Source organism: Psammomys obesus, unplaced genomic scaffold, assembly GCF_907164565.1.
Source record: "Psammomys obesus unplaced genomic scaffold, mPsaObe1.curated_primary_1811, whole genome shotgun sequence".
NCBI lineage: Eukaryota > Metazoa > Chordata > Mammalia > Rodentia > Muridae > Psammomys > Psammomys obesus.
In genome coordinates, this window is record NW_026596051.1 from 32,374,777 (window position 1) to 32,391,194 (window position 16,418).

A 16,418-nucleotide genomic window follows, 5' to 3' on the forward strand; every position below is an offset into this window, starting at 1 on the left:
ATTGTGTCTACAGTAGTTATGGCTACAGAGCTGACATGATAATGAGTTTGTTAGTCTAAGAGAGGCACTCAAAGCTTACTGATGGAGCACTTAACTCCTCTCTGTTCCGTCAGGGACCTGGCCAAACAGGCCTCTTTTGTCAAGCTGGAGTAAACTGCTAGCTATTAAAGGAATGGTTTAGACTCACAAGCAAGCAATTCGAAACTCACAATCTCTTCAGCGAAGACAGTCCCCAAAAGGCACCTGGTGCTATCCTGCTAATGAGGTTGTTCCGGAGGTCCCTGTGAAAGGGAAAGTAAGAGTTAGTCTAATGGTCACCGCTTTGTCAAATATTTCAGCATACGGTACTGTCTGCCACAGACAGAACTGCCGCACCGAAGAAGGTTAAACCAAGAGATCCCCAGCACTGAATGACAAAGCGTAAATTGAAATTTGAGAAATCTGACCTCAAAGTTTTATGTTTCATCAACAAAAGCAGATCTCATGAAAGGTAAAGGATTCTAATAATCCTCAAATTTCAGCTGGTTCCAAACAGCTCTATTGTTTCTTTGTGCTTCCCCTTTGATGTGCATTGTGTATATGTATATTTGCATACAGGAGGTGCATCGCATGTGGCTGCATGTACAAATGCATGTGTGCATGCATGTGTGAGCCCAAGGTTGGTGTCAATATCACTTCTGCATTACTCATTACTCATTACTCATTCTGCATTACTGCATTACTCTCTCAGTCAAACCCAGAGCTCGCTGATGGTCTTGCTAAAGCAGCTTACTCTGGGACTCTCCTGTCTGTCGAAGCCTGCCTAGACTGGAATCACAGGCAGGTTGCCATGCCTCCCAGGCACTTATATGGACTATGTTCTAGGCGATGTAAACTCTGGTCCTTACAAAGTTAGGACTTCCACCACTGACCAGCTCTCCAGGACCATACACCCATTACATCTATAAATTCTTCCTTATGCTTTCATTATTAAGAACATCAGTGGTTGTACTTATCACAAACATCATTAAACTGAGTTCTTCACGAAATATGTGCTCCGAAATCCATGTGAATATATAACATATATTTTTCCCCCTACCTGGGATTCTATAGTGGTGTTCCGTGTAAAGTAAGGTTATAAATAAACACACTATAAATCACAATACATAGCCCTAAGCAAAAGCACAGGAGGCCTGTATCTCCTGTCATTTTATTCTCCTTCGCAAGCAGTTGGACATTTCCATGATAGTATTTGAACACAACAGGGCAGCAGTGAGTATCGCAGTGAAGACTCGCTACCCACAAGAGGGTCAGGCCTCTGAAGACAATCCATTCAAGTGTGAGCTAGATCCCCGCAGAAGGCCAGAACTTCCACCAGTCTTCTAGCAGCACATTCCTTCTAGTACGTGGCCCACCCGGATGCCCTAAGTAAGCCTGTGTGTCAGAACCAACTTCAAAGGTTTGTCCATCAAGTCAGTGTCCTCTGGCCATCTGTCTGCAGGATGAATGCCAACAAACAGAAAAATCCTTACACTTCTCTTCTCCAACTCTGTCTCCAACGGTAGCAACCTTGCCCCTACACAGCTACTCCAGTCTCCTGTGCCACTTCTCCTCTTCACATACGGAGAGGTGACATATACACTAATGGCCAAACAATGTGGATGGGCTAGGGAATGCTTGCCAAACCAGAATGACAGGTAACTCTGGAATCCAGAGTCCTTTGCATTCCAGCTGGGATATGAAAGATCATCCTAGAAGTAGGTCCTGGACTTTGACAATACCTGTTCCTACAACATGGAGATAGCCTGCATCATGGGTGTCTAAGAACTATGGCTCTACCAAGGACAGCAGAGCCCATGCTCATTAAGTCTATGAGGCAGTCTTCTCAAACCCACTGCAGCTCAGAAACCATCAATCACAATCCCTGTCTACTTACGTTCCAGAAAAGACTCCAAAGAACGAGTCTTAGGAAGGTAAGCAGAGTGTTCTGAGTGTTCTTCCATCCCCCCTCCCCCGAGAGGCACACTCCTCATGACTGCCCTCCCAGCTAATGAAAACTAATTGCTGTGCAGTCTGACTCGCACATGCTTTTCTGTTTTCCTCTAAAAGGTTATTCTAATCACCATCCCAGTGAGAATATAATACAGGGGTTGCTCTGGAAAGGTTTCCTAGGGAAACTCACATACACACTCTGGTGAGGCTAGTCTCTGCTCATCTGTGGCAGAAGTCACTCACTGTAAGTCAATGTTCCTGATGTACCACCAACAATGTGACTTCTCACTCTGGACACACAGCTGAATGAACTAGAATACTCCAGACCACTGTAGTTTCACTTTTATGAATCTTGTCTGTTTCCTAGCCTCCACTGAGTACTGGTACACTTCCTTGAGTGTTACGGTTTGAGAATGAAATGTCCTCCGTGGGCTCATGTATTTTGGTCTCCAGTTGGTGGTGCCACTTTTGGAGGTGGTAGAAACTCCGGGAGATGGAGCCTCCCTGGTGGAAGTGACTCTCCCAGAACAGAACTTTGAAACAGCTGCTTCCTACCTGCCATGATGTGAGCTGCTTCACATATGCACCCAACTTTCATTTGGACTGAAACGGGGCAAAATCAATCTCTCCTCCTTAAAAACTCCCATGCACAAAGACCAAGAAAATATGGTCAAGTTCTTGATGTCAGGATTTAAGCACATCTTTCATGCAGTAGGAATTTATTCAAGGAACTAAATAAATTTCCACCTAGGGCAATTGAAAAATTGATAACCAAACATGCCATGAAGTTGGTTACCATTAAATCAAGGTGCTGGAGGTAATATTCTTTCAACCTCACTGGATGTTTGAAAATGATGTTGAAAAATAAATTGTGGTACATGATAATGATGTCTCAAGAAAGCCGGGTCTTGCTCAAGCCCCGTGGCATTATTGAGTGCAGATTTTAACAGTTTGCGCATGTATCCTAACTCCTCGACTATTCTCAATTGCCAGTGATCTTCCTGAGCGGAGTCTTGATGTGTCTCTCCCTTAAAACTTCTAAAAGTTCCCAAGTTAGGGGGTAAAAAAAAAGACAAAGTCTTTAAGGAACCTGGCAAGGATCCCTGAGACCCTGACTTTGTCCATCTTTCGCATGATCCTTTCCTTCAATCTCCCTCATTCAAGTCTTCCCATCTTCATTTACCGTGGTCATATTTCACAATGTGTCTTGAAAGGGTCATTTTCATGCTAGGAATGTTGTCAGTGGCAGAAAGTTTCTCTGTCACAACATAGCCCCTAGTTCTATCCCCAATGTCATGTCCTGTAAGACCATGGTCTACTGTGCCCTAGGGAAATGAGATAATCTACAGAGGGTAGGCGTATGGACAGGCACACAGATGAAACAGTGAACCAGAGCTGAGAATCAAAGCTATACTAACAACCCTTCACTATGCAAGTATCAGTCAACTATGGAAAGTTCAAAATCACCCGGCTGTGTACCAAGCTAGACAGGGTAAAGAATGTGGCATCTCACACTGTGTAATTAACACTTCTCAGAGACAATAGTGTTGTGATGTCTGTCACCAACATCCAAAAGTGACACTTCAAATGTGTACATGAGATGCTGGCATATTCCAGCGTGGAGAGGTAGTAAACGGCTAATGATTACTAGTTACTGAATGTGAGTAAAGTGAACTGTTAACAGGAGATAACATGGTCCACTCAATTTTTCAGTAGTAAGCTTTCATCATAAAATTCCCCTTTCTCCTAACTTCAAGTTTGTCAGATCTTAACAGGATGGACATAAGCCAACAGCCTCAACCTTCTAGATTCTATCTTCCCACTCTCCAAATGACCACCTCAAAGACGTAAGAGTTTGAGACCAAACAATCACTGTTTTTCACTTATTTTAAATAAACTGAGAAAATGACCCCTCTGCAAATAGAAATATATAATGTCAGCCCTATTTTTTAAGCATAAGTTTCCCTTCTCAGAATCTAAACAGCTTCAACAAGAGAAACTGATTTCACTAAAGCAGTTCATAAATCTGTGGTCAGTGATAAACTGTGTGTGTTTCTACAAAATACCTCTCATGAATAACTGAGCACTGTAATATGATTTAAAGATACACTTTTTCTTTAATAATAAAGAATTCTTGACATATTATATAATATTTAATAACAGCCATATTAATCAGACACTGCCATGGGATATTTATAGTCAGACTCTCTCATTTAATATTTCTCTCCCCAACAATGCAAAGCCTATGTAGTCTGCAGCCGTCCAACTTTAGGATGCAGTGCTAAATCAGAATGCATTATGTTATAAAAATCTACCTGAAAAGAAGCACGGGACCTGTTTTTCCAAAACCGAAGGCCTGTTTTCAGAGCCTAGTCTCACTGCAGAAACGTACCCTCTCAGACAACTGGCTCCCAACTAGTGTAACTGTTTTGGGAGGTCGTGGAACCTCTTGAGAGGGAAGCATTGCTTGTTGAGATATGTATTCAGGGCTGGCCTTTCAGAGTTATAGCTAGCCTGCTTCAGGTGAGACACTCCACTTCCTGTCTGTCATCACGAGCAATAAGCTCACAAAGCCTCCAAAAGCTGCTCCAGCCAACCAGCCTGTCCTGGCTTCCATGACTTTACTGCCTTGATGAACTGTGCTCCCTGGAACTGTAAGCCAAAATAATCTCTCCATCATCTTCTAGGCAGCAACAGAAAAGTCACTGTGATGGCCTGAATGAAAAATCCCTTCCATACTTCTGGGCATTTGAAGACTTGGTCCCCAGTTAGTGGTACTCTTTGGGGAGGTTTGGGTAGTATGGCCTTGCTGAGGAAGCATGAAACCAAGGAACTGCTTTGAGAGCAAAAAGCCCCACCTACCCCCGGTTGTTCTGTCTGTTTCATGCATATGGCTGCAGCTGGGAGCTGTCAACTTCCTGCTTCAGCTGCTAAAACAGCCTCTTACTGCCAAGCTTCACAGCCATGATGGACTCTTAATCCATATGGAACCATAAACCTAAATAAACTCTTCTACTAGTGTCTCGGTTAGAGTGCTTTATCATGGCAACAGTAATATGCTTGGTAAAAGTTCTGACTACTTTAGGAAAGAATACATAATACATGGGATGAGATGCTTTTAAAGCAAGTATCACAACTGTCACCTCCCAGCTGGCTATGGCACCACATACCTGTCATCCCAGTATTCAAGTAGCAGAGGCTCTTTGCAAGTTCAAGTCCAGGACTACATACTGAGTCCTTGTCTCAAATAACAACAAATATAGTAATAAATGTAGCAATAATAATAAAACTAGCATCTCATATTAAAAGATAAAGAAGCAGAGCTGATATGGGTGGCTCCATGCATCTCTCAGAGGTACCATCCTCCACAATGAAAGTGCATATTCCTAATCCATGATGTTGTATACCAGGTGCCCAATTCCCTCTGGGCACAATCACAAAAAAAAACAAACAAACAACAACAACAAAAACCAGACACTATGTTCTTGTATCTCATTAGAAACCAAGAACTATTTCTCCAAAACCCTTCATCTTTTAGGAGCTACAGACTCTGTCATCAGCTAAAAAGAAATGCTGAATTAGTTACTCTAGTGGACCCAACACAACACATGGGACTGATTCAACAACTGGGAATGAAGTACACTAGCCAGTAGGAAACCCTAGAGTCTGCCTTGTGTATAAGCAAATTTTGTCCTCACAAAAGCCTGTGGTTTTTCAGAATTCAGGTAAAAAAAAAAGACTAAATATTTAATGTATCTTAATATCACCCATAGTGGCAACTTAATTTATTTCAACTATGTATAGAGATTTATTATCAACACAAGGCAGAAAATATGGCCAAAGAGAAAGCAAGTTAAAAACTATGTGGAAGAAAGGCATAATTCACAGCTCAGCACAGAATATTAGCCGTGCTGGCCACACTGTTTATGGTGTACATAAGCAACCACACGAAGCCAAGCACCGTGTTTCTCTATACAACAGACACCACTGATAAACCACAAGTGCCGGTGTCCCTACCTCTGACCACATGAATCTCTTCAATTACCAGCTCAGCATATACTAAATGCCCAGCATTGTGCTGCACGACAGGATATCTGCCAACAGCACTGTTCTGCAAGAAAGAATGCCTGCTGGGAAGAGGCTGCCTTCTCTGTTCTAATGCCCAGTGGTATGGGTTCAGCAGTGTCTTCCTACTGCTTATAGTCACTCCTCAGCCCACTCTCTGGTGACCTGGACACAGAAGGATGGGTTCCTTCTTTCCTCCTGTCAGTGAGAAAATTTCTTCCCCTAAGTGTCAGGCATACCATTACGCAACCAAACTGATCCAAATACCCATTTCTGAAACAATATGTGAACAATATGTTTACAAAGGATTAGTCTTGGCACAGTCAGGCCTGAAGTTGAGGTTGTAGGTAGCATCCTCTAGACTCATAGACTGTGAGGACTATGACAGGAAAATGTCAATAGAAACAGAAAAGAAAACAACAAAAAACTATTCCTGAAGTGCCAAGAAAGCTTCTGAGTTTATATGTGTGTGTGTAGTATGTTCCTGCATATTCACATGCTCTGTACATGTATGCATAAAGTATCCATTAACTTATATAACTGCTATATGTTATGGATATCACAAGTGTATGTACACATAACCTAACTTGAAGACATGTAGTAAAATGAAGGTCAGACACAATGGGACCCAGAATTCTAGGGGGTATTTGTGTAAGGGACACTACAGCACCCTTCCGCTACACCTTCCACTACAGGTGCCGCGGAAGCTTGATTGCAGCAGCCCCTGGATGAACACTGAGGGAGGGCTGAGTGGAGAAGGCGAGACTGTCGAGAGCAGCAGAGAGAATCAAGAAAACTAAGGTTAGACTGCCATTTCACAGACATGTACATATATGATGTGGCTCTCTTGTGTCCTGTTTTATTGTAATTGTACATGTACCAGGTCAATTTCAAACAGGATCCTTGACACAACCTTTAGAACATAAGTAAACAGCATATATCCATTCCCTAATAGCCACCCAAAATGAGTGCCTGTAAAACATCAGAACACGAAAAAATTTCTAAGTAAAACGTATCACTATATTCCAAGATATCGAAGCACCCCCCCATACACTTGCATTCTGTATTACTTATAAGACACACATCATTTTAGGATACACAGCTTCAGAACATGATCTACGTTGAGCCAGGGAGTGGCCAAAGAGCAGCAAAGACAGTAGACTGTGATCCATGGGTTGTCTAGTAAACAGCTTTATTGGAAGTGAACCACACTTCTTTCCTTATCACTGGGCTGCCATATACATATAAGCACTGGCTTATTGCTGTCTAGATTGCTTGAGCACTTCGGGGGCAAAGCGCTCTTCTCAGAAACTATGCTGACCTCTGACTATAAAATTGCTTCTGTTTTAAATGTCACTTCCTGAACTTTTGCATAATAAAGTATTGGAGAAATCTTTTTTTTTTCAATGTTGGGAGTTCCATTGACATATTTACAATAAAAACACATTATATAAAATAAGGAGACCATGAGAGAATACTCACAGTCTTTCAAGGAGACTTAACCCAGAAAATGAACCATTCTTCAGCTCGGATATCTTGTTATTGCTCAGAATCCTAAAAATGACAAGAAAAAAATATATATATAACTTGTCTAGCATACACCATCAATATCAAAGTAACTGTAAAAGGAATTCTCAGAAGTCATTAAGCAGATTTTTAGGCCAATTAGAATAATGTAGTTTCTTTCCCAAAATACCTTCCACATCTTGTCCCATCTTGAACCATTCTTGTCATATTTAGATGAAAATGTAAAAACAGAAAAAATGTAAAGAAAACAAGCTATTCAACATAGGGTAAAACTCGTCACTATGTGCATTCACTCAGTCAACTTAGAAACTTAAATACCTATGTTACAACTAGAAACCTAAGAAAAGCCATGACATGTGAATAAAAAATAAAAAAAAAAAAAAAAAAAACCTGACCTACCAAAGATATGTATTACAGGTTCTATGTTGATAATGCTGAATCTTACCTCAAGTTTAACAACATGCAACTATACTATGCATATGTGTGAACGTCTGCTTTGCCTGAGCATTCACAGACACAGTGGCTGTATCGTCATGGCTTATCTCACATACAAGAAGAGTGTTTATTAAAAACTAAACCAAAACCAGAAACCTGCTTTCAAAGAACCACAGGTCGGGTGGTGCCCCTGATAGGACTCCCTACAAAAAAAGTAAAAGAAAAGAATGTATTTTATGATCCTTTCTAAAATCTAGAATTTTCTATGGTTTTAAGCATCTGAATGTCAACAGTTTCCAGAAACAAGTTGAAGATGCTAAAGTACCTGATTCAAGAGCATGGGAACATCAAGAGGAAGAAAAATAAGAAATCTGAGTCAAGAACTAAGTGAACAGCCAGATGTCATTAGCAAATGGCAGCCAGATTTTGAAGACTTTAGTTTTACCTCTATGTATCAGTATGAATGCACTACATACGCTCAGGTGCCCTCAGAGGCCAGGAGAGGGAGTCGGCTCTCATGAAGCTGTGGTTCACAGGCAGTTGTAAGCCTTGCTGGTGCTGGGAACCAAACTCGGGTCTTCTGCACAGGTGCTCACTAACTGCAGAGCTTCCTTTCAGCTCCATCAGCCAGATTTTCAACCCAAACAGTGTCGCCTCTGCCCACGTTCTCAACATGCAGCTAAGTTAGTCAAGAGCCACAAAACTGTCATTGGGACAGAAAACAGCATCCCAAATGCTGTTCCCCCTCAGGCGCAGCCTTTGCAGCAGGCAAAACAGTCATTACATAGAGACACAAATACTGATTGTAAGTGTGCACCTATATGTTCACATGACTTCTTAATTAATAAAACAAGGTTTTCCTGTGGATCCCCCAACAACTGAAGAAGGGCCCTGACTCTCATGTCTTCCTTTGGATCCTGTTCCCCTAACTGGGCTGCCTTGTCGGGTGTCAGCGGGAGAGGATGCACCCAGTTCAGCAGCAACATAATGTGGCAGGGTCGGTTAGTACCCATGGGGACCTCTCCATTCTCTGAAGAGAAGGGGAGGGAGTAATGGGGGAAGGGGAATGTCAGGGGAGACTGGGAAGAGAGGAAAGGGAGGCTGCAATCAGGATGCAAAGAGAATAACTAAATAAAATTTAAAAAATAGCCAGCTGTCATATAGCTTTCTCTGGTGTAAGTCAGATTTATAAAAGAAAGAAAGGAAAGAAAGGGGTAGGGAGATCCCTGCCCTGTGATAAATATAGCAGAGTAGCTACTGTGGTGTGCTTAAGAGCTCTGAGTCAACCTCAGAGCTCTACCAGGTCCCACTCAGGTCCCAGTTTTACCACTTTTAAGTTTCCCTGGTCTCCAGCAAGTCACACCACCTCTCTATAAGACTTCCCTTACTCATAAGATATGAAGAATAAGAACCGCCTCATAAACACGAGCAGGAAATTTTAGAACACATGACGCACCCAGTGAGAAGCCATTCAGACACAGGATTTGTTTTCCTGATCCTGAAGTAAATATCCTCCTTCAGTTTGCTGTGTGTGCTGCCAGTGTACACCCTGCAATCACAGTATCTCACTTGCTGTCCCAAGGCAAGGTATCACTGAAGCAAAGGCAAAGCCCAAAACAGTAGGAATTTTTGAGAAAAACAAGGTGCAAAAACCTTCTGACTAAAATACAACAGGGCTCTCCTCAATGAAAATGACAAAGGTAGCTGATTGAGGCAAGGAGAAAATGAGACATGCATATGGACCCCAGGGCAGCCAGAGCCTGAGTTCACAGAGACCAAACACAACATAATACAAAGTGCATCCTGATCCTGACATAATGATTTTGACATGATGCAGAACAGACAAATGGTCGGGGACACCAAAGGGCCAAGATCGGAGCACAAATATAACCCAACAGTGCCAGGTTACACATCCAGTACAGCTGCTACCCAGGGGAAAGAATATGAGCACATTAATTAGAGGGCAACCAACAAAACGAAAACCACAGACAGGAAAGACTCTATATGTAGCAACAAACAAAGGACAAAAACCAAAAACCCTGAAGGCATGTGCTGTTACCTTGGTTATGAGTCTGGCACTTCCTTCTCTGACTATTTACAATTCATGTTGTAAGAAAGATTCTGAAATACCTTACTTACTTCTCCAGACTCCCACCCCATAGTAAACATGGATTTTAAGAATTTTTTGCTTTAACTTGAATTAATTTTGAGTTCATATATATTCTCAAAGGTAAAAGCTAAAAGAAAGGTTTACTGATTTGAGACTGAGGGCCCATTTATTTATTTTTCATTTGTCTTGTTTGTTTAGATCTAACAATGCTCATACAGTGACTTTTAAAAAGGAAATTATCTAGTGACTCCTGCCATTCAGGGAGTGGTTTCAGTTGACAGTTCTCACGGTTCTGATCCATTAGGGTCTAATAGTAGCAAGCAGCCACGGACATCTAATCCATATCATTCATTTGCTTTTGATATTTTAAAAATCTGTGTGCATTTAAGTCTTGTTCTTTTGCTTGAGTGTAGATGATACATCACACTAACTTGGTCCTGTGTGAAATGATCCTATGTATATCATATTCTTCCATAGAGTTTCTGAATTGAAGATCTGGGAGCCTAAATAGCATTCTACTTGTTGTCTATAGATCGTGTCTCATTCACATCATTAGTGTAGGACGGAAATGGGTCTGTATAAGCTCTATAACTCTGGCCAAGTTTGAAATTTCATAGGTGTCAGCAAAAATATTGATTATGAATGGTTTTTAGGTTCATCATGATATATGATATTAAGTACCTGCTGGTTCCATAGCCTCCTGTTTCAAACTTGAGCATAAAAGCTGTCTGCAGAGTAGATTTATTCTTTCCGATCCTGTTTTCCTGCACAAAATCCTTAAACACATCCAGTAATGTGTAGACAGAATATATTAACTTGAGATTGTAAACTATATTTTAAGGTTACAGTTATAACTTTTTAAGTGTGATAAAATGTCTTCCTTTTTACTTTCCTCAATAAAACCCATCATTTATTGCAGTAAAGCCTTTATGACTGAGGAAATGACAGTCCCATTGCTGAAGCTATACCAAATCACCGGCAGAGCCATTCAGTCAGTGCCTACCAGTTCTGTGCAAGTTTCTTGCATATCTGGTTTCATTCTTCACTCAGAAATGGCATCTTAAGTCACTGATCTGGGTAGAGTATATATTTCCCCCCTGATTTTTAAAATTAATTTATTTTTTTATAAATTACAGTTTATTCACTTTGTATCCCAGCTGTAGTCCCCTCCCTCATCCCCTCCCAATTCCACCTTCCCTCATCTCCTCCCATGCCCCTCCCCACATCCACTGATAGGGGAGGTCCTCCTCCCCTTCCCTCTGCTCCCCTAATTTTTTTTAATGAATATGCTTACATATTCTTAGCCATTGTCAAACTTAGCAGTTTTGCCTATTAGAACATGAATCAGGGTAGAAAATTAAAAGGCTGGGAGGAATCTTGGTAATCATTCTGATGTAATATCCTCCTTTTTAGTCGTAAGGATGCTGAAGGCCACTTAGTGAAGTAACTGACACAGCTCCAGTCATGTCTTTAGAGTCTCTGTTAATACCTGGGCTCCCAACATGGTCTACCCAGTACCCAGAAGGGGCCTCACTTAAGACCAGGGTAAGGGAAGATTTATGCAGATATAACTAAGATCTCGACATAAGATCATTCTGGAGTACAACAGGCCAAATCCAGTGAGAGGCATCATTAGATAAGAAAATGAAGAGAGGGCCACAGGAAGATGAAATCAGAGTACAATGCAGAGAATCCCTAACAGAAAAACTGGCAAAGACTGAAGTGATAACTCAGTACATATAAAAACAAGCCTGAACATACTATAACAGGGCCTGGAGCCCCAGTCAGGAGGGCAGCTGAGACAGGATGATGGATCATTTGAGGCCAGGAGCTCAAGGACAAAGTAAGACCCATGTTTCCTTAAAAATAAATAAGAAGACAGCAAAGAATAGTGACTTTATGGATGAATGTGCATTCCTAGATCAGGAGTGAATACAGACTTAATCAAGACACTGTAAGTCACTTACCACAGTATGAAAATATAATCTATTATGGGGAAAACAACCACTTGCATTTTTACTATGAATCAACATAACTACTGTGGCACGAAGCCATGCCAATGAAAACACTTTGATTGCATCTTTGAAAATCCATCCAACACATACATATATACACATGCACTTCGGTAAAACATGTTACATGTTACCCATCACATAATTAGATGAGTACAGCAAAATTATTGTCATGCAGATAGTAAAAGCTAATTACTAAATATTACTATGTGTTCCCATAATGTTTTTTTTATCCTGTCTACCAAATGAATATTAAGATGATCAAGTATTATAGTTTCAAGAAGATAAAACTCCTTAAACCATCACATGGATCAAGGCACAGCACCTAGGGATGCAGTTCGCTTGATAGAGTGATTGCCTTTTATTCCCAGAGGTTAGGGTTCACAACCTCACCCCACATAAACTAGATATGGTGGTACATGCCTGTGATCCTAGCACTAGGGTGCTAAAGGCAAGAGAAGCATTCCTGTGCTGATTACCTGAAGCTACATAAAGAGTCTAAAGACAGCAGGGGCTACATGAGACTTAGCCCCCTCCAAAAAAGAAAAATAAATAAATAAAAGGAAAAAAAGAAAGATAAGGCATATGTTCACAGTGTTTCCAACTGTTGACAAGTCCAGTTTGCTCTTGTACTACAAACTACAGTACAAATTGATACATGTTACGTTTGTTGTGTAGAATACTGTGTGCCTTTCTCACAGCCTTCTCTACAGTGTAAACAAAGAAAAGCAGGCCAGGTTTAGCACCAGATGAATCATTAGCCTCTCTTGGCATACACCCTAAACCTTCATTGCCACCTGTCCTCAGCTAAAGTCAGGAAATTCTTATAAATGTATGGTAGAGCTTTGGGGGTTTTGTTGTTTGGTTTTTGTTTTCCTACTAATGAAACCATATGCACAACAGTGCTCAATACTCTAGTCCAGGGCCCATTATACCCAACTGAGCACTTTGCTCACCAATCTTTCCACTCTTGAGTAAAGGAATCTGGTCATTCACTTTTGCAGAAAAATCAATCTAGGTGGTATGTTTTAGTTTATGTGTATCAAAATGGCCTGCCACTACTCCATTCACTTAACAAACAACTAAAAAAGTGCAGACACAGTAAGGGCTATAAGGGGCATGCATCTTTTCTTGTGTGAGTGTTACTGGTAAATCTCACAGAAAGATAGCCCTGCTGGAGAACTTCTGAGACCCATGCTGAGCAGCTCTCCTCCTCCAGGGCTTTCCTTGAGACAAAGGTCATGCCCCATCTTCCAACAGTAATAAAAACATCTGCATGATTAGTTCAGCAGTTCGCTCACACTGACAACCACACTCACTAGCAGAGTTCAGCTTCTAACACTGCCACTTTGCAGCCACTGAGGTGCTACACAGGTCTCTTTTCACAAAGCCATGCAGCAGGACAGCAGCTGGCTGAAAGGCCCCAGCTGCAGGTGTGGAGAGAATCCTTCTCCCTTTCACTGTTCTAAAGGTGTTCACTCTGTAAGCAGTGCCCAGGCAGTGGGCTGAGAACCACAGTACAGGTTTCAGCTGTCTGCCCAACACAGACTGTCCCTTAGGCAGTGTCCACACGGCCACTTCCGGCTGGCCCAGTCCAGACTAGCTCATCGCTGCAGAGACAAAGGCCTCCCTCTCCTATCCCATGTCCTCTCTTCAGTTTTCACAGATTCTCAACTTGGATGCTTATCGCCCCCTGCTCCCCCTTTTCTGTTTTCCAGTCATTTTTCTCCAGTAAATTATCTTGTACTTCAGCCTCCATCCTGACCTGGTCTCCAGAGGCCCCTGCATGACAAGGTGCTCACAACATCTGTTCAATAAATGAAGGAAATAAAAATATGGCTGGGTTTAAGTTTCTCTGTTCAAGGATCCTTCCCTGAGGAGCGTGAGATACAGAGTAGGTAATTTACCGGCCTCTAGTGGCACAGAGAAGTATAAATCTTGGCCACTGGCTCCTTCCTCTCAGAGGCTCCAGGGGGGGTTCTGAAAATCTACCAGATAATACCTAGTTGTCTATCTTCTACTATTCCAAAACCCTAAGAAGTATGTCCACGTTACTGCCCTTCTAACATCAGGACAATCTTAAGGCTGATGTGGAAGGAAATCTCCAGCTACTAGGGAAGGAAGAAGCCACTGTTTCACCACATACAATCTGTGGCTGAATATTAAATCTGAATCATTAATTATGGCTTAACATTTATACAGCAAGGTTTCACTACGATGCAGAACTGAAATAAAAAGTTGTATAATAGAAAACAGGACAGTCAGTGAGAGTAAGCACAAATGGTCCACTCTCAGGATTTAACATTTCAGAGAGGCTGGGGGAATGCATTCCTATGCTAGAGAACACTGTAAAGTCTCATCTCTTTTCAGCTGTCATCTAATCTACCTATAAAGACATACTGAAGCTTCTGAAAACAATATTCAATTGAGGGGGAGGGAGGAATGAGAAGAAGGCAGGCTGGGAAACTAAACAAGTTTTAAAACATGCTTCAGAGACATCCACGTTTTGTTTTCATGATTCTTTAAAAAAATTCACTTTTATTAAAACACCCTGCTGCCAAGCCTGGCAAATCCCCTGCCACACATGTGTGTGTGTGTGTGTGTGTGTGTAAGTGCACAGGTGAACCATGGTACACAAATACACACCACTGCATATACACAGGTACAAACAAAAAGCAAAGTAAAATGTAATTTTTAAATCCTCACAATTAATGACACATGGAGCATATGCCAAAAAAATTAAAGTATTGGGCACTTACAAAAAGAGAAAACACTGATAAAAATGGTAAAATATGACTAATAAAAAAGCCAGGCGATGCCGGATTAAAATTTTTAAGTAGTATCTACCCATAACCTGTGCTCCTTAACTACATCGCAGTTATCTTCAGACCCCAGCTGGCCAGGCAGTGTGTTAAAGTGATCCTACTCAGACCCTGGATGGTTAAGTGACTCGGAACTCTGGATGACAGGGTCAGGGATTGGCAGAGGTACTAAAGACGTGGCACTCTGGAGTATGGGGAAAGAAACCTGTGTTTAGAGAAGCTAGCTCTTGAGAGAAATAAATCATCTCTCCAGCCCCAAGAGCATCGGAGATTCTGTCTACGCCTTCGCTAATACTCATCTCTTAGGTCTGTCCTCCACAGTTCTTAATGCTGCCTCACAACTTCCATCTTAATCCTTTTGCTTTGAATTTGCAAATAAATCCCCTGCTCAATTTTCCAGACCACTAATTTTCTATATCCTGAGTCGATTCTCTTCTGCCCTTCCGCACATCCACTGACCCCAGGACAGGCTCCTTCACATCTCAATCCCATGGCTAGCTACTCAGAACTCCCACCTCATCCTTTCCCACGAACTATTCCTGCCCTATGGATCTAATATTCTTTTGGATCTGAAATACAAACTAGAATTCTCCAGTGTTAACATTTCACCAACACTTCCAAAACCCTGGTTCGTGGCCAGCTCACAGGGTTGATTTTTTTCTCAGATGTCTAATGACCCTTTCTGGTTGTTCCCTGGACTGATCAATATTGGGGGGTGGGGGGTAGCAGAGGATTTCATTAGCATATATGAAAATGAGGATGGACAGATACAGCAAAAATCCCTTTATGCTAAGTTTGAGAAGCCTCATAACTTTAAAGGGCGGAAACACAAAGGCTGGGGGACTCAACAACTTCCTGCTACCATCCCCCATTCAGCTCAGCCTGGGCAGATCACCAGTTAGTCAGAAACCAAGCAAAATGGTTTTGTAGCTGAGGCACACTCAGCTCACCAGCTCCTCCTCTGAGCAGAGCATCTGTTTCAAGGTCATTAGTTGCTGGCTGGGCACTCTCATTACCCATTTCTGCTCCCACTCCCTACAGTTTGAGTTCCTGTGTCTCTTCCAGGGTGCTGCTGCTCAGAAACTTCATTTTTCTGGGGAGTCAGCCCTGTGTCTCTTGGGTCATAAGTTCTCCTACTGTGGGGTCTTGCCATCAATCTCATCCATCTGCTGTATTTACTATAAGGTCCCCAGTGCTTCGGTGCCACGAGAGCACCTCTCTTGTTTATCAGTTTGGATTTCTGCTATTATTTGGACAGGACAGAAGTAAAAAAGAAACAAAGATGTGGAGGAGGAAATTTCAAACATCTTTTCCTTAACAAAATTATTTACTTTAATCAGAAGAGTGCCTTGTGGACCAAAGCTAAGGTCCAGATGCCATATGAAAAAAACGGGGTATCCCTGAGCAAAAGCATTCATTTGCTCTATACCATGGGCATGCTACTGGAGGCCATCCCATCACCAAAGTGGGTCACAT

At 41.8% G+C, this 16,418-nt stretch overlaps 1 protein-coding gene across 1 annotated transcript in view; it reads right to left on the minus strand.

The window, feature by feature from the left end:
- Adgra3 (adhesion G protein-coupled receptor A3) overlaps nt 1–16,418 on the minus strand; it is a 106,364-nt gene that overhangs the window by 65,446 nt on the left and 24,500 nt on the right. The window contains exons 2-3 of the mRNA XM_055624192.1: nt 7,519–7,590; nt 210–281 (exon numbers count right to left, since the gene is read on the minus strand). Coding sequence (XP_055480167.1) covers nt 210–281; nt 7,519–7,590 — 144 coding nt within the window. The remainder of the gene's footprint in view (nt 1–209; nt 282–7,518; nt 7,591–16,418) is intronic.